At 37.9% G+C, this 19,752-nt stretch overlaps 1 protein-coding gene across 1 annotated transcript in view; it reads right to left on the bottom strand.

The window, feature by feature from the left end:
* The window catches only part of DNAH8 (dynein axonemal heavy chain 8), a 311,999-nt gene that overhangs the window by 275,184 nt on the left and 17,063 nt on the right, over positions 1–19,752 (bottom strand). The window contains exons 5-9 of the mRNA XM_054492591.2: positions 17,557–17,708; positions 14,925–15,114; positions 14,209–14,372; positions 10,306–10,482; positions 1,652–1,765 (exon numbers count right to left, since the gene is read on the bottom strand). Of these exons, the coding sequence (XP_054348566.2) occupies positions 1,652–1,765; positions 10,306–10,482; positions 14,209–14,372; positions 14,925–15,114; positions 17,557–17,708 (797 nt within the window). The remainder of the gene's footprint in view (positions 1–1,651; positions 1,766–10,305; positions 10,483–14,208; positions 14,373–14,924; positions 15,115–17,556; positions 17,709–19,752) is intronic.

Below are 19,752 nucleotides of genomic sequence, written 5' to 3'. Positions count from 1 at the left end.
CAGTGAGCAGAGCTAGCACCACTGCACTCCAGCCTGGGTGACAGAGAGAGAGACTCCATCCCGGGGTGGTGGGGTGCGGGGAGGAAGAGGAAGCATTTCAACTTAGAGAATACCTTGAAGAAGCAACATAGTAAAGTGGAAAAATAATACAACCCATAATGCTAGAAATAGCTAGATTCTAATTTGGTCCCATCATGGATCATCATAGAAATGTTCAAACTCGGTTTTCTAATCTTTGAAATGAGGCTCATTGTGCATAGAGAATGAAAACATATTTAAAGCATGTAGCACAATGCCTATAATAAAAGGTCAAGGATTCTCAAGCCTGGGAACATCTTTAAAAACGCAGCTGTCTGGGCAGCCCTCCTGCCTACAAATGATTGACAAAAGAAGTAACATCCAGGAAAAATGGGGAAATCCTGCTCTAAGTTCTCAACAACTACTAGCTTCCTTGACTTCTCCTTCTATTAAATAAAGGATAGAGATTTTTTTAATTTTCATATTTTATATGAAATATTATGAAATACCAGATTACAAATTTGAAGTTAATATAAACTTTTAAAAAATAAAAGCAAATGGTAGTGCTAACATGTTCTTTAAAGGATCTCTATGGAAATATTATGAGAAGAGTAGGCTAGAAATTAGAAGATGGGTTCTGTCCTGCATCCCTGATTAGCTGAGTGATGCTGGCAAAGTCACTACACCATGATGAGTTTTGGTTTCCTAATCTGTACACTGGGAAATATCTACCTTGATAGGCAGCCCCAAAGATGGCCCCAGTGATGCTCACCCACATAGTACTCACACCCTTGTATACTCCCCTACCCACCCAGAGTGAACCAGATTCACTTGCTTCTAGCCAATAGAATACAACAGAAATGATGGGCTGTCACTTCAGAGATTAGGTTATAAAAAGAAGGTGGATTCCAACTTGGGTGTTCTCTCACTCTCTTGCTCGTTCTTGGATCACTCCAAGGGAAGCAAGTTGCCAAGTGGAGAGGCCCACATGGCTAGGGACTGGGGCCTGCCAATAACCACATGAGTGAGGTGAGAAGAAGACTCTCCCCAGTCAACCTCCCCTACTTAGCCTGTGGGCAACCTCATGAGAGACCTTGAAGCAGAAGCTCTTAGCTATGCCTTGCTTGGATTCCTGAGCCACAGAAACTCTGACATGATGAATGCTCATTGTTTTTAAGCCACTCAGTTCTGAGGTAATTTGTTATGCAGCAAAGGGTAAGTAATATATTAATATTTGTCTTGCTTATTTCATACTATACTAATGATTCACTATATATTTAAATATGGGTTAAAATATTAAATACAGTTTATCATTCTTCATAAATACATAAGAGGAAAATATATATTTTAAATAACTTTTGGCAGGATGTTTTTCCCCAATATACACATATTAAAGATTTTTAATGCATTAATTATACAAGTCAGTTTCTTAAATTGTACTTTTTTTTTTTTTTATAGATGGGGTCTTCTTGCTCTGTCACTCAAGCTGGAATGCAGTGGCACAACCATAGCTCACTGCAGCCTTGCACTCCTGGGCTCAAGTGATCCTTCCACCTCAGCCTTCTGAGTAGCTAGAATCACAGGTGCGAGCCACTGCACTCAGTTTAAAATTGTACTTTAAAAGCATACTTACTAGGTCATGGTTATAGAGAGGTTGACACACTTTTTCCAAAGTATACAAATATCTGACATTATCTTTGGATTCATTTGCTGTATCAGTGATTCTTGCATCCAAATCACGCCAATTCTAAGAAAAAAAGGTATAAGAATTCTATGAAACATCCAAATATATCAGTGTGCTAAAGTTTACTCAGGAAATTCAGTCTTCCCTAATCATACATATACCAAAATGGTAGATATTTAAGTGTAATTAATATATGTTTTTCTTATAATACTTAAGATAAAGTTACAACAAGCACCTTAAATGATTTACTAAAACTGAAGATTCATTTTGTTTATAATTAAAATTCTGTCTGTAGGCTTGAACTGGACCTGCTTCTAACAGGAATGACTTTTCCGGTTATTTGTGACATTATATTACTCTGGGTCTTCAAGAATGGGTCAAGTTATTAAAACAGAACATTATGGCAGGGCGTGGTGGCTCATGCCTGTAATCCCAGCACTTTGGGAGGCCAAGGTGGGCAGATCACGAGGTCAGGAGATCGAGACCATCCTGGCTAACACGGTGAAACCCCGTCTCTACTAAAAATACAAAAAATTAGCTGGTCGCGGCGGCGGGCGCCTGTAGGCTCAGCTACTCAGGAGGCTGAGGCAGGAGAATGGCATGAACCCAGGAGGCAGAGCTTGCAGTGAGCCAGAGATCGCACCACTGCACTCCAGCCTGGGCGACAGAGTGAGACTTTGTCTCAAAAAAAAAAAGAAGATTACTCAAAACAAAACCTTACTAGCAAAGTGAAGTCAGTCTGAAATCAACAGTTTCTTGTAAGTGGTCATCAAATAGTACCTGCTTAAATAACTGATTATGAGAAAGTTCTTCCTGTAATCTCTGCTCATCTGTATAGTTTTGCATAATGGAGCCTAGTGAACACACAGCATCCCTTCAAATGTTTGAAGACATTTACCATATCATCACTAAGTCTTTTATTCAAAGATGAGCACTCTGTGTGCCTTTAGTCATTTAATAAGACTTTTTTTTTTTTTTTTTTACTTTAAGTTCCAGGATATAAGTGCAGAATGTGTAGGTTTGTTACGTAGTATACATGTGCCATGGTGGTTTGCTGCCCCTATCAACCCCTCATCTAGGTTTTAAGCCCCACATGCATTAGCTATTTGTCCTAATGCTCTCCCTCCCCTTTCCCCACTGACCCCCTGACAGGCTCCGGTGTGTGATGTTCCCCTCCCTGTGTCCATGTGTTTTCATTGTTCAACTCCCACTTATGAGTGAGTACATGTGGTGTTCGGTTTTCTGTTCCCATGTTAGTTTGCTGAGGATGATGGCTTCCAGCTTCATCCATGTCCCTGTAAAGGACATGATCTCACTCTCTTTTATAGCCATATAGTACTCCATGGTGTATATGTGCCACATTTTCTTTATCCAGTCTATCATTGATGAACTTTTGGGTTGGTTCCAAGGACATGGTCTTAATAGCTTCAACCTCTTGGCCTTTCTACTTTGGACACACACATCACTCTAAACACATATGCCTCAGGAATGAAAGGAAGCCTTCAGTGTGATCTGGCCAATGCTGAGAAGAGCCAAAACATCACCTTCCTTTTTTCTGGAAACTATACCTCTCATAAAGCAGCCAAGGATCAAGCTGACTCGCATCAGTAATATCATTCTATCAACGGATTCAACTAAAACTGTTAAGTCTTTATCCAAAGTTGATCAATTTCTCTGCTTCAAATTCTTTCAGGATTTTTAACCTATTCTTAATAAATGTTATCTTATTATTATTATTTTTTTTTTTTTTTGAGACGGAGTCTTGCTCTGTCACCCAGACTGGAGTGCAGTGGCGCGATCTCAGCTCACTGCAAGCTCCGCCTCCCAGGTTCACGCCATTCTCCTGCCTCAGCCTCCCAAACTGCTGGGATTACAGGCGTGAGCTGTTATCTTATTATTAACTGATCACTCTTACATACTAGGGATGATAAAATGAAGTGCCTGCTTGAGAATTGTTCAGAGATGAAGACAGCATGAAACGGAGAGGTCTACTCAGCAAAAACAGAAATAATATGCTCTGAACAAAATCATTTTAAAAAACAATGGGAGCCAAACAGTTTGTCAACAAACCCATCCAACAAAAAGGTTGGGACACCAGTATGACACCCCCACTCTTACCACTGAAGACCTTCTTGGATCTTTACATTGTCATCCAATATATTTCTTTCCCTCCCTCCTCAATGTCATTCATAGATTTGCTACCACATTTGCTTTGTATCCTTTGTAAAAACTACAGATTAATATTTTTAATACAAAATGTCTGAAGGTCACTATGGCAGATCATTAGAGACCTCTTTCCAAGAGCTTAAACTGTATATGCCTTTGATCCACAAATTCATAAATTCTCTCCTAGGAATATGCCTTAGAGAAATTCTCACACATGTGCACCAGGAGACATGAATAAGAATGTCCTTTGAATCATTGCTTGCAATAACCCCAAACTAGAAACAATCCAAATGTCCATTCTGGGATAATAGATAAATAAATTGTGGTGCATTCATGCAACAGAATATGATACAGCAATAAAAACAAAGGTAGCAAATGAATAATAGTGCACACATTAACATGATGAATTTTCACAAATAATGTTGAGTAAAAGTTGGTTGCAGAATATATGATATGACTCCATTTACATACATTTTAAAAATATATAAAACTAAGTCTCAAAATTTGGTATTTTGGAGAAAAAAACTGTATAAACTTATTTCAAAATGTATACCAAAGGATGAAAACATACAAATTGTTAAGACAAATCTGGAAAAGAAGAACAAAGAGTAGATGTACAAAAATTACGATGATTACAAGAAAATGACAAACAGTGGCCGAGCGCGGTGGCTCACGCCGGTAATCCCAGCAATTTGGGCAGCCAAGGCGGGCAGATCACGAGGTCAGGAGTTCAAGACCAGCTTGGCCAACACAGTGAAACCTCGTCTCTACTAAACATACAAAAATTAGCTGGGTATGGTGGTACGTGCCTGTAGTCCCAGCTACTCAGGAGGCTGAGGCAGGAGAATTGCTTGAACCTGGGAGGTGGAGGTTGCAGTGAGCCGAGATCGCACCACTGCACTCCAGCTTGGGCAACAGAGTGAGATTTTGTCTCAAAAAAAAAAAATAAAGAAAGAAAGAAAGAAAAAGAAAAAAAGAAAATGACAAACAGTGCTGGGAAAATTAGCCAGCCATTTGGGAAAAAGAATGCTAGCTCAACAGGTAAGTGCACGACCTTATATCCTGCTTCCCCTCTTACTAACTCAGTGACCTTGAAAAAGAAACTTAATCTCTCACTGTTCTATATACAAAATGGGGAACATAATAATAAGATCCATCTGATCCAGCTGATGTGAGGATTAAATGAAATGTTATAGGTAAGATGCTGAACACAATGCTTGGCACATAGTAAGCACACAATAAATGTTAGCTGCTATTATTATCATTATTATTAAATCTTACATGATTCACACAAATAAATTCCAAGTTAACTAAAGAATAAAGTATAAAGAAATAAAACCCTAGAAATAGAAGAAAAGGGTAACTCTATTTTAAATTTAGGTTAACCTTAATTTCTTCTTCTTTTTTTTTTTCTTTTTTAAGATGGAGTCTCGCTCCCAACGCACAGGCTGGAGTGCAGTGGCACGATCTCGGCTCACTGCAACCTCTACCTCCCAGGTTCAAGCGATTCTCCTTCCTCAGCCTCCCAAATAGCTGGGATTACAGGCATGCACCACCACTCCTGGCTAATTTTTGTATTTTTAGTAAAGACGGGGTTTTGCCATACTGGCCAGGGTGGTCTCGAACCCCTGACCTTAGGTGATCTGCCCACCTCGGCCTCCCAAAGTGCTGGGATTACAGGCGTGAGCCACGACGCCCAGCCAATTTATTCTTCTTAAGAAGGTCTTTTTAAACAATACATGAGAGACAAAAGCAATAAAAGGCTGAAAAAATTAATTCACCTAAATATAAAAAAATTCATTATAAATGATTCCATTTAAAAAAAAATTAAAATACAAGCAACAAATAAGCACATCTGGCAACCAGATTTTGGTTCCTAAATACTACTCTCCAATAAAATAAACCTAGGCTCCTTGGAGAAGTGCTGATCCAGGACTAGGGCAGAACAAATACAAAATGAGCCTTGAGCATTTGTCTAGTGGTAGAGAGTAAAGAAGTGGTCCAAACAGAGTAAGGGAATCAGAAGGAAACACACAAGCCAACCTGAAAGATTTCCCGATGGCCAAAGAGGAAACAATTTGAGCAACAAACTAAATAATGATAGTATTCAGTTATAACCAAAAGCGTGAAATAAATACCCATGAGGCTATATTAATGGAAATAAATGATCAAATACATAACTACAGTGAGAGAAGAGACAACATTTTCTTACATAAGAATTCTGATTAATAAACGTGGAAGGAATGAGGGAACTAGAAAACCACCATTAGCATACCACAGTAATGATTGCCGCAGTCAAGATCCACCTGTGAAAGCTATTCATGTAGTTTAAGGTTATTTTCCACAAAATACAGTACAGAGACCTGGCAAATTCCACCCTAACTAAATGATGAATTTTAAATCAACAGTAATAAGGCACATCAATATAATGTGCCCCCAGTAAGTCGTACTGGGAAGAGCACATCAACTCTGGCATTCTTACCAAAGATGCATAACCTCAATGTATTCATGAGAAACCGTCAGACAAACCCAAATTGAGAGACATTCTCCTAAATAGCTGACCATTACTATTCAAAAGTATCAAGCTCATGAAGTGCAACTACAGACTAAGGAACTGTTCCATTGGAGGAGGCTAAAGAGACATGACAGTCAAATGTAAATAGGATCCTGGATTGGATCCCAGAACAGATAAAAATACATAAGTGGAAAAACTGGAGAAGTATAAATTGTGTGTAGCATCATTAATAGTATTGTACCAATGTTATCCCTTCATTTTGATCATTGTACAATAGTTTTAAGATGTTAACATTAGGGGAAGCTAGATGAAGAGCAGGCAGGAACTCTCTGTACTATCCTGGTTGACTCTTCCGTAAGTCTAAAATGATTTCAAGTGTTGAAGTTTTAAAAAATACAAGCCACAGACTAGGAAAAAGTTTGCATTGTAATTGTCAAGGTCCATATGCGGGTCTGGGATTTTACTCTGCTTAGAAGTTAATGCATTAGCCTTTTACTGTTTTATGGATGAAGGGAGAAAACATGAGATTTGGGTTCAGAGACAAGGATTTTATTACATCACAGCAAATGGCATGAGCATTATGTTGCATTTGTTCCCCCATGACCCTAAATATCCACACACTGATGCTTGCACCTGCAGTAGGTTGTGTTATAGGTGAGGAACACTGAGTTTAGGGGAATTTATCCTTTTACAGTAAGTGCTAAGTAATTCTGCTCTTTGTCTGGGGGACACGTGAACTGACCCCTCAAGGTTGCTCACTGCAAACACAACTCTGAAAGATGTTCAGATAAAGAGCAGTATAGGCCTTGCATTCTTTTCATATATAGTGAATATGTGCAGAGATGTCCAGGAGTCATGGTGAATTACTTCATCCAACAAATATAACAGGTGATTAATATCCATATTATATAAAGGACTGCAAGTGGCCGGGCACAGTGGCTCACGTCTGTAATCCCAACACTTTGGGAGTGTGAGGCAGGAGGATTCCTTGAGCCTAGGAGTTTGAGACCAGCCTGGGCAACACAGTGAGACCCTATCTCTATAAAAAAAATTGTTTAAAAATTAGTTAGGCACATTGGCACATGCCTGTAGTCTCAGCTACTCAGGAGGCTGAGGCAGGAGGATCACTTGAGCCGGGAGGTCGAGGGTGCAGTGAATCATGATAGCACCACTGCACTCCAGCCTGAGTGATGAAGAGAAGCCTGTCTCAAAAAAATTAAAAAATAAAGAACTCCTATAAATCAGTACAAAACAATGTCTGAATTCTTCTAAATAAGGGAAAGATACAAAAAGAAAATTCACAAAAGAAATATGAATAGCCAGTAAGCATGCAAAAACTGAACAACTTCACTACTAACAAGGAAAGAACAAAAGAAAACAAGCCATTTTCCATACATCAGGTTGGCCCCCCAAAAATTTTTTTTTAGTTTTTTTAATGAGATAGGTTCTCGCTACGTTGTCCAGCCTGGAGTGCAGTGGCTATGCATAGGCATGATCCCATTATTGATCAGCAAAAGAGTTTTGATTTGCTCTGTTTCTGACCCTGGTCAGTTCACCCCTCCTTAGGCACCCTCATCACCCCACTCCTGGGACATCACTACTATATCGATGCCAAACATAATGTGGACAGCCAATCAACATAGTGCACTACAGCTCAAAATTCTTGAGTTCAAGCAATCCTCTTGCCTCAGCCTCCCAAGTAGCTCAGACTACAGGTGTAGGCCACCATGCCTGGCAAAATAATAATAATAATAATAACTTAACTGATAATTAGTACTGAAAAGTTGTGGAGTATCCAACCTAAGGAAATATTTGCATATGGACATATAAAAGCTTCAACCGCAGCAATATTTACAAACACATAGAAAAGGAACCATTTTCCTTAAAAAGTTAAGCATAGAGTTAACATGTGACTCAGAAATTCCACCCCTAGGTATAATAACCAAGACAAATGACAATATATATCAACACAAAAAGTTGTACAGTACATGAATGTTCATAGCAGCATTATGCATAATTGCCAAAAAAATGGGGACAACCCAAATGTCCATAAACTGATCAACAAAATGTGGTACATTCATACAACAGAATATGATTCAGCCATAAAAAGGAATGACATACTGATACAGGCTACATCATGGACGAAACTTGAAAACATTATGCTAAGTGAAAGAAACCAGTAACGAAAGGCAAAGAATCTACGATTCCATTTATATAAAATGTCCAGAATAGGCAAATCTAGACAGAGGGTTGGGGGGAAGGGGGAATGCTGGAAATGGGAAGGTGAGAGCTCAAGGATATAGAGTTTCTCTTTGAGGTGATGAAAATGTTCTAAAATTGGATTGTGATGATATTTGCGCAACTATGAATACACTTAAAATATCTGAATTGTTCACTTTAAATGGATAAAATAAATAGTATGTGAATTATATCTCAGACTTGCAAAAAAAGAAAGGGGAAAATTGGTCCACAAACAGGGAAGATCAGATAAAACCTAACAGGCTACATTAACATTTTGGGCAAGGCACAGTGACTTACACCTGTAATCCCAGCGCTTTGGGAGGTTGAGGTGGAAGAATAGCTTGAGCCCAGGAGTTCAAGACTAGCCTGGACAACATTTTTAAAAAATTATTTAATTAGTCGGGCATGGTGGTGTATGACAGTAGTCCCAGCTACTCAGGAGGCTGAGGTGGGAGGATGGCTTAAGCCTGGAAGGTCGAGGCTGCAGTGAGCCGTGATCGTGCCTTTGCACTCCAGCCTGGGTGACAGAGTAAGATTCTGTCTTAAAAAAAAAAAAAAAAAAAAACCACCACAACAACTTTTTTTGGAAAACCATACCGCTCAAGCTCGATCTAACAGGCATAACTCTCCAAGATATACTATCAGGGGTGGGGAAGGGAAGTTGAAAAATATGCTATGACATTTATTTAATTTAAAAGTTAGAAACACAAAACTAAACTATGTCATTTGTGCATAGTAAACTCACACATAAATACCACAGAAGATGTTTGAGGAAAAAACAAAATAGAAAAGTGCAGTTGTCTTTCTGTGCTTACTATTCAGGACACAGAGTTGTGGGTGGTGGGGCTAAGGGTATGTGATTAAGAGAGACTTGCTTTATTCGTACTGCTTAAATCTCTTACCAAAAAAGTATTAGTTTATTTTTCTGTGCAAAGAATGAAATACATTTAAAGAAAGAAAGAAAAAGAAGCCAGGTGCGGTTGCTCACGCCTGTAATCCCAGCACTTTGGGAGGCCGAGGTGGGCAGATCACTTGAGCTCAGGAGTTTGAGACCACCCAGAGCAACTTGGGGAAACCCCATCTCTACAACAAATACAAAAATTAGCCGGGCTCGGTGGTGGCGCATGCCTGTTAGTCCCAGCTACTCAGGAGGCTGAGGCAAGATAATTGCTTGAGCCTGGGAGGTGGAGGCTGCAGTGAGCAGTGAACACACCATTGCACCCCACCCGAGTGACAGAACGAGACCCTGTTTCAAAAAGAAAGAAAAGAAAAGGATCTAGAATCAAGCCAAACTGTAAATAAAGATGACCTCTAGGAAAGGAGGTAGAATCGTGGCAATGAGATGTATTTTACTTTTGACTCTATATGCAGTTGTTTACCTCAATGAGCCTATATTGATTTCTTCATTGATTTACAATTTCAAAAACAATTTAAAAATAAAAGATGATCACTTTCCTAGAAATCACCTCATAGTAGTATGGTCAAAATTGGTCTGTGAAATCCTGAGAAATAAATCTTCATTTCCTCTTCTGGAAATAATTGTGATATATGTAAAAGCCTTACTCAAAGTCTAACACTTTTAACACGATTCCAGTATATTATACTAAGAAGTAGTTCAATAGGATAATTTTCTAGTTGCTTGTTCTGAAGTATACCAAACTTTAAATAAAAAGCCTTTTACCTTTAGCAGTTTGGAGTGTGCAACATTTAGCACATTTATGACAGCCTTACAACTTGGCCCTTTAATCTGCTCAATGATAAAGTTGAACTTGGCTGACATGCGTTTCCAGTGTTCCAATTCAGTGAGTGGACCTGAATCACCAGCTTCTTTTCTCATCTGCTCACTCTCAATAAGTACCTGCAATCAAAAAAAAATTTATAAAGTATAGAAATGTTACATTCTTCTTTGTTAAAATCTGATTGCATCTTTTTGAAGGCAGCTGAAAGTATAAATAATGTTCAATACCAAATAATGTTTAAAAACTCTTAGTAAATGAAGACTAGAGGAGAACGTCTTCAATATGATAGATACTATCTACTAAAATTCTCCAGCAAACATAATATTTAAAGGTGACAGTTTATCTTATTTATTTTGGGTTTTTTTTTTTTTGGTGGGGGGGAGGTAGTTTTTTGGCTTTTGGGTTTTTTTGTTTGTATGTTTGTTTTGAGGCAGGGTCTCACTCTGTTGCCTACGCTAGAGTGCAGTGGCACAATCACAGCGCACTGCAGCCTCAACCTCCTGGGCTGAAGCAATCCTCCCGCCTCATCCTACTGAGTAGCTAGGACTACGGGCAAGTGCTACCACAGACAGCTAATTTTTAATTTTTTGTAGAGATAGCATGTCACTATGTTGCCCAGGCTGGTCTCAAACTCCTGGGCTCAAGCGATCCTCCTGCCTCAGTTTCCCAAAGTGTTGGGATTACAGGCATGAGTAACCATACCTGGCCAAAGGTGACATTTTAGAAAATATCACTTTAAAACCAAGGACATGACAAGTTTGCCACAATCACCACCCACTTCTATTCCACCTGGTAATAGATATCCCAGAACAAGATAACTAAAGAAACAGAAGGCATAAGAATTGGAAATAAAAAACCAAAAATGGCATAATCACAGATGATACAGTTTGCTACATTTTTAAACTAGCATATCTAAGGTTAGGAGCAGTGGATCCCAACTGTAATTTCAGCACTTTGAAAGGCTGAGGTGGAGGATTGCTTGAGCCCAGGAGTTCAAGATCAGCCTGGGCAACAAGGCAAGACCCCTTCTCCACAGAAATGTTTTAAATTAGTCGGATGTGGTGGTGCATGCCTGTAGTCCCAGCTACTCAGGAGGCTGAGGAGGGAGGATCACTTAAGCCCAGAAGTTGGAGGCTGCAGTGAGCTATGATCATGCCACTGCACTCCAGCTTGGGTGACAGAATGAGACCCTGTCTCAAAAAAAAAGAAAAAAAAAAACAAAAAGACTAAAGACAAACTTTTTACAATTAATAAATGTGAGCAATTCAGTAAAGCTGCTAGATCTATACATAAAAATTAGTATCACTTCTTTACAAGCTATCTTGCAATCTGAAAATTTAATTTCCAAAAAGATACAATTTACAACAGCAAAGAAAAACAGTGATAAGATAACTAGAAATTAATCTAATGAAAGATATGCAAAACCTTTTTGGAGAGAACTTTAAAACTTATTTTACACACACAAAAGACCTACCTAAATGGGGAGGTATATCATGTTCATGGATGGAAAATTCAATTATACAAAGATGGCAGTTTTCTCTAAATTCATGTACACATTCAATGAAATTCTAATCAAAATCTCAATAGAGTTTTTCATGATACTTTAAAAATTAGTCTTAAAATTAATTTTGAAAAACAATTAGCCTGAAACAGTCAATGTAATTTTGAGGAAAAACAGAGAAAAGACTTGGCGTGCCAAATGTTGGTTTAGTAAAACGCTACAGAATTAAGGCAGCATAGCATAGTATAAAAAATAAATAAATACACCAGTGAGATAAACAAAAGGGTCTAACAACTTTATATATGACAGAGGTTATATTACAAATATGTTAGAAAATGGACTATTAAACAATTTAACACAGAATCTTAAATCGAGACAATTGGCTAACTACAGGTACATGAAAAACACAAAATTAGATTTCTGCCTCACGTCATACACACACGCACAATTCCAGATGGATTAAACACCTAAATGTTAAAAATAAAATGGTAACATTTCTAAAAGAAAATGTAGGTGACAGGGTAAAACTAGAAAGAAAAACATGGAATTGAAAAGCATAATTATCAAGATAATAGTTACCACTAGGGGGAAGAAAAGCTGTTTAAAACTGGGAAGAGAAATGCAAGGACATTTTAAGGCGCTGGTAATGGTCTATGTTTTTTCTTTTCTTTATTTATTTATTTTGAGGCAGGGTCTCACTGTGTTCCCCAGGCTGGTCCTGAACTCCTGGGCTCAAGCGATCCTCTTGCCTTGGGCCCCAAAATGCTGGGATTACAAGCATGAGCCACCATGCCTAGCCATGTTCTATTTCTTAACTTGTGCAAAGGTTACACAGGTGTTCCTTTTACAGTTTGTTCCTTTCATCATATTCATTTTTGTGTTATATTCACTATTTAAAATAAATAAAGAATTTAAGAGAATGCCTTTGTAACACTGGAGTAGGAAAGCGTTTAATAAGTAAAATACAAAAAGCACAGAGTTTATAGTCACTGGGGATAGCTAGGTTGAGGTTGGATTAACATTTGTAATTAATATATTTATCTACATTAAAAACTTAAATTTCCACATGATTAAAGGCACTATACCAAATGAAACATGACACAATGGGGAACAACATAGGATTAATATCTGGAAAATATTATTTAACCTCCAAAAATGTAGTAAGATAACATCAAGCCATCCAAACGAATAAAGGAATGATATGGGCAAATGATATGAACAGGCAATGATATGGGTAAATGATACGGGTAAGTGATATAAACAAGCAATTCAACACAGAGGAAACCAAAATAGCCATTAAATATGCTCAACCTCAATAGTATTTAGGGTAATACCAAGCAAACCAAGATATCATTTCACACTCAACATATTGGCAACAATTAAAAATCTGACAATTCCAAATGTAACCAAAGATTTTTTTAAAAAAATAGGAAGTCTTGGCTGGGCACGGTGGCTGCAAGAGTTATCCAGTGGGCAATTACCCATTTCAATAATCTAGTGACACCTGGAAGCAAATGCTGTGGCCAGCACTCTAGACCCTAGGGGAGTCCTCCAATTTTTGCCACTCTAACTGCACAGCCCTCCTCCTAACGTAGTTCTAGAAACGTAAAACTGGAAATGCTTTTCTGTACCTCCTGCCTGGTCAAGATTTTTTCCCCTTGATCCTCACATAACTGAAGATTTTCTTGTTTAGTTCTGCTGTCCTGTGCTGATGAACTAGAGATCTGGGGGGCGGTTCCTAGAGTCCTCTTTCTGTTTAGGGCAATTATGTAATATCCGATTTTCTTTCACAGTGTTTATAGTGTAAGTTGGAGCCTCTCATAATTTTGACATATGTTGTATTCCTATCACTACTTTTCTTACTGCCAGAAAAACTTTGACCATAGAGCTGCAGGCTTGCCACTGTGATGCTGATGTGAAACAGCCTAGTCTGAACTTCTTTGACGGCACAGACAACTCCACTGATCGACCAAGAGGTACTTATTTAGTGTCTAGCACTCTGGCTCTTCACTGTGTCCTTTCCCTCTCTCTTTTATGGAGAGTATCAACAATTTAAACATTATTGGGGATAAATGTTGGCTATTCCTGATTCTTCATTCTTTCATTCTCAACCCATATTGTTATGGTTTCTTCCTTGAAGTGAGAAATATCTTAAAATTGATTTTAAATGGTCCACAAAGAAGAATGATTTTGCTCTAGAGCCAAAAATTGGCTGAGTTTCAAACCAGATTCTGGAAGAAAGTCAAAGGAGACTCCTCTTCCCTTTACTGTTAGAGACAAAATACAATGGCTAGGATGCACATAAAACCTACTAGTCCAGATGCAATTGTTTGAGTCAATTCACCTGTTCAATCTGTTTGTACCATACCATCAGCACTTCCTCCAGCTGATGAACAGTTTCTGAGTTGCTGGCTGCAGCAGTTACTTCTTCAAAGGTGTGCAGTTTGGAAAAATTAACATTGTCTATTGTCTTTAACTTCACTGTTCCCTCAATACTTATTCTAGCACCTAAAAAGGAAAAAAAAAGACATTTAATACTAATTTATATATTAAATATGTTAAATATATTAATAAAAATATTAAATAATATTTAATATTAAGAAGTATTTAATGTCAATGTGTTAAAAGTCAACGTGTACTTTTAAGCTCTAATTACTGAAATGTTAAAGATCTAATACTTTACAGAAATATAATTCTAATTAATCATTAGATTATGACTTCACAATTTACTGATAAAATTGTACATTGTAATAATATGAAAAAATAAAAGTATAGATTTTAAAGAGTTCATAATAAAGTATATATTTTAATATGGTAAAAATTTTCATATTATAGAAAGAGATTCCTCCTGCTATAACGTAAAATTAAAAAGAAAATATATCTTACTCCACCAAAGATCCTCAAAAATGAGTTCTAATGATTTCATTTCTTACCTCTAAGTCTCATAATTACTTTGATTAACATCTTTTAAGATAGAAACTTTTTCTCTAATGTTTATGAAATATCTTGGTTAATTTGCTTCTTTTTTGCAATTTGCTAAACATTAAATTTTATACTTACCATCTAAAAATGAAAGATATCTGTTGATGGTTTCAGTGAAAATATGTTTTTCAGATTCTCCCTGCTTGGACTGGTTTAAAGCACCCCAGTTGTTTGTTGCAAGAACAGCTGGTAGAAATATATTTGCCAACATATCCCTAATTCCATTTAAGAGTCCTTTCGATGCATCCAGAACAGTAAATAGCGCTTCCTGAAAGGGTGGAGTTTAAATGTTATTTTACATGCTAATCCCACTAAAGAACTGAAAAATCATAACCTGTTTTATATTGCAATAAACATAGACAACTAATACATTTTATAAACTATTAGGGAATCTTAAGTGGTTACGAACCTTAGAGTTCTAAAGTCAACAAACTTATATTCTGCCCCCAATTTAATTATTCCCATATTTGCTCATCAAAGTGATGTTTCATTTGATGCTTTAATTTCTGCATAGGAAAGGAACAATAGCCTGGAGCCTATTCAAGCTGAGGGACATGGAACCAAACCTGCATAAAGAAAATCCTCAGTTGAAAGTTGCCCTGTCCATGATTTTTTTTTTCTGGTGAAAAGCCCTTGCCTAGAAGTTTGGTGGAATAAATTACCAGCCATAAGAAACCAAAAGCCCAGAAATCAAAAGCCCACCACCCATGCGTGACATTTCAATTAATACATCTTAAGTGACTTAGAAATCCCAAGCCAAAAAATTAAGATTAAAAAACTTGCCTAGGGCCACAAAAAAAATGATTGCTGGTTTTTTAACTGTGAGTGTGTGGCAATGAAGTATAAAATTACTACTCATACAGTTTGGTGTCATCTTGATTTGTGTTAAGGTATCAGTAGTTTTTCCCACCATCGCTTCTGCACCATCAGTCAAACGTCAACACTGGTGAAAAGGGCAACTAGCATCTTAGTATTCTGATGAAAATGGGTTTGACTTTAAGAACCACTGTTATACTACATGGCTCATCTGTGATTACATTTACTTAGTTATAATGATGTAAACAAATATTTAGCTAAGTTAACTAGAATATAACTATGTTGGAAGAATAGAGGGATGGAGAAACAAGGGTCAGAAGGCAGAAAAAGAGCTAAATTATCACCTTCCAGAGAGAAAAGTCCACAGAAAATGGCTTTTTTTTTTTTCTCTCACTCTGTAGCCAAAGCTGAAGTGCAGTGGCGTGATCTCAGCTCACTGCAACCTCTGCCTCCGGGGCTCAAGCAATTCTCATCTCTCAGCCTCCCAAGTAGCTGGGACCCCAAGAGTGCACAACCACACCCAGCTGATTTTTTGTATTTTAGTAGAGACAGGGTTTCACTCTGTTGCCCAGGGTGGTCTCAAACTCCTGAGCTCAGGCGATCTGCCTGCCTCTGCCTCCCAAAGTGCCGGGAGTACAGGGTAAGCCACTGCGACTGGCCACAGATAATGTCTAAATTGACAAAAGGAGCAGTCAGAGCATATTATTTAGAGATATACAGGTAAATAAAAGAATCCATTAAAAGGGTCTAATAGTTGCTTCTGGAGAACAGCATAGAAGTCAGTTTTTCAGTTATGAAAGACTTATACTATTTCATAAAAGGACTTTTTCTCTCTTTATATGCACACATAACTGAGCTAAAACAAAAGCTAAATTATAAAAATGAATGGATGAAATCATGGATTAGTTGAAGAAACAATTGATGAAATGGAAGGCAGATTGAGGAAACAGCCATACATAGAGGCATTGTGGTGAAACTACAGAAGTTTGAAGACAAAGAGCAAAAGCAAACAGAAAGAAAAAAAGACAGATTACCTATGAATTACACTAACAGGAGTGCTCTCATCATCCACAAGAAATACCATGAAATATTTACAAGGGATCAGGGAAAAATAACTGCCAACCTAAAATCTTAAACCAAGCTAAACAAGCTCTCTTCAAGCAATCTTTTATCGTAACAGAAAAGGAACAAGATTAGACTTCAGTTCCCTTTCCCATTGTAAAAGGTATTAAGACTCTCTAAGAATAACAAAGAGAACTAATATTTGTCGAGAGCCTACTGTATGTCAGGCAATATAATAAGAATTTATTTATATTATCATTTAGTGTCACTACAATCCTGCCAGGTGTGTATTATTATTCCCAATTTAAGAATGTAGAGACCTAAGTCTCAGAAAGGATGAGCAACTTTCCAGAGGACACATTTAAGTGATTAGTCAGTCAGTGGTGAAGCTAAGAGGCAAATTTCGGTCTCTCTGGCTAAAATTCTTGCTTTTCCCATTCCATCATCCTGCCTTCCCAGAACTAGCTTAGCAATGTCCAGGCTCTAGGACAACTCTCCCTTCTTCTTTTAAAACTATAAAAGAGTTAAAATATTGAGTGAAGAGGAAGTTAAATAAAGTAACTAATACTTTGCATTAACAAAATTAAATGTGTTATTTGCACACCATCAAGAAATGAAATTTTCATGAAATTAAAAGCAGTATCTAAAGTATCAATATAACTAAGCTCTATTATAGTCAATTTCTCAGTTTTTTAAATATATGAGTACATTTATTTTCTTGGAACTCAATTCAGTCCTATATTTAAAAAGGGAAAGCAAAGTAAAGCATAAGTGTGACTATGAAAATATATTCAATGTTTAACTACGTATTTGGGGAAATTTTTAAACATACCTCTTGAATAGTTTTAACATTTATAGCAACATCATTACGGCAACGAACAAAAAATATGCACAGTCCTTTTAGTTTATCCGGGGCTGCATTGTCTATATACAATTTCATCATTTTTGCCCCTTTAGTTGCTCCAGGAATAGTTCGACCACATTCTGAAAACAAAAGTCAAGAACTTAGCATATAATCACATAACTAATCAAATGAGATAACTTACTGTGGCTCTTACACTATTGTTTCCTGTTTTACTTTATTGTAAGAAGTTTTCAATACGGTCATAGAATAATTTTTTTGGGGGGGATCTACTAGAAGATTTCAATAATTGCATCTTTTTTTTTTTTTTTGAGACAGAATCTTGCTCTGTTGCCCAGGCTGGAGTGCAGTAGTGCAATCTCAGCTCACTGCAACCTCCACCTCCCTTCAAGCCATTCTCCTGCCTCAGCCTCCCAAGTAGCTGGGACTACCTGCGTGTGCCACCACATCCAGCTAATTTTTGTATTTATTTTTTTCTTAGAGACGGGGTTTCACTGTTGGCCAGGCTGCTCTCAAACTCCTGACCTCAGGTGATCTGCCTGCCTCGGCCTCCCAAAGTGCTGGGATTACAGATGTGAGCCACCATACCTGGCCAATAATTGCATTTTTTTTTTTTTTTTTTTTAGATGGAGTCTCACTCTGTCTCCCAGGCTGCAGTGCTGTGGCACAATCTCAGTTCACTGCAACCTCCGCCTCCCGGGTTCAAGCGATTCTCGTGCCTCAGCCTCCCAAGTAGCTGGGATTACAGGCACGCACCATCATGCCTGGCTAATTTTTGTAGTTTTAGTAGAGACGGGGTTTTACCATGTTGGCCAGGCTAGTCTCAAATTCCTGACCTCAAGTGATCTGCCCGGCTCAGCCTCTCAAAGTGCTGGGATTACAGGTGTGAGCCACCGTGCCCAGCTAATAATTGCATCTTAAATTGCAGCCTCCTCTGGGTACCCTTCCCTGAACTCTGTACTTCTGTTCCTTTTGGCCTGGCCTCAGGGCCTTATACAAGCTGTTCTCCTATCCCATCCCCAACCTTTTACCTACAAATTCCTACTCATCTTTCAGATCTCAGCTGAAATGCCACCATCTCAGGAAGCCTTCACTGACTCCCCCCCAAGAAGGTCCAGTTCCTGTACCAAATACACTCATTGTATCCACCTTCTATTAAATCCTTCCTTGAACTAATTTCAATGAAAATTAAACATTTAATTATCAATTTTTAATTAGAAAAACTATTAAAAATATGAGAATTAGATAGTTATAGTTGGTCACAATATTAATTTGCAAAAATCAACAGCCTTCTATTTGCAGCAATAACCAATTTAAAATGTAATAAAAGAAATAGAAAATCGGCCAGGTGCAGCATCTCACACCTATAATCCCAGCACTTTGGGAGGGTAAAGCAGGAGGATTGCTTGAACCCAGGAGTTTGAGTCCAGCCTGGGCAACACAGTAAGACCTTGTCAATACAAATAATTTTTTAAAATTAGCCAGATATGGTGGCATGTGCCTGTAGTCCTAACTACTCAGGAGGTTGAGGCGGGAGAATCACTTGAGCCTGGGAGATCAAGAGTGCAATAAGCCATGATCATGCCACTGCACTCCAGCCTGGGAAACCTAGTGAGACCCATCTCAAAAAATAAAAATAAAAAAGGAAAGAAATAGAAAATCCACATCATAAAGCCACAGAAATGTTTTGTCTGCCCAGCCTTTCTTTTCTGGGGGATTGGGAGATTCCTCCTGCCCTGTGATTCTGGAGGATACCAGTGCCAGGGCTCTGCAGAGGTGGGCATGTAAGAACTAGACTAATTAGACTCTGCAAGAATATAAACTTTGAATGAATATACATTAAGAAAAAAAGGGATTTGAGAGATGGAAGTCTACTGATGAATCCTAAAGAAACTTCCCTGAAATCTGTGGAAATGCTCTATTCTTGTCCTTCCTGAGACCTGATTGTTCAACTAGTTCTAAATTTTGTTATCCACCTTCCGCCTCTCAAAACACTGTTTTCTGCTCATATAAGCCAGACCTATTTCTGTTGCTTGCAGCCAAAGAACCCTGATACATAGTATGTAGCAATATAAGAGCCCAAATGCCCATTTATCGAGGCTCCACAGGGATTTACTACCCTCCCCTTTTTCTTTGCTCCTCCCCTTTTTCTTTGCTAAGAGAACC

The sequence above is a fragment of the Pongo pygmaeus genome, chromosome 5 (genome assembly GCF_028885625.2).
Source record: "Pongo pygmaeus isolate AG05252 chromosome 5, NHGRI_mPonPyg2-v2.0_pri, whole genome shotgun sequence".
Lineage (NCBI taxonomy): Eukaryota > Metazoa > Chordata > Mammalia > Primates > Hominidae > Pongo > Pongo pygmaeus.
This window is presented reverse-complemented; position numbering and strand designations above follow the sequence as displayed.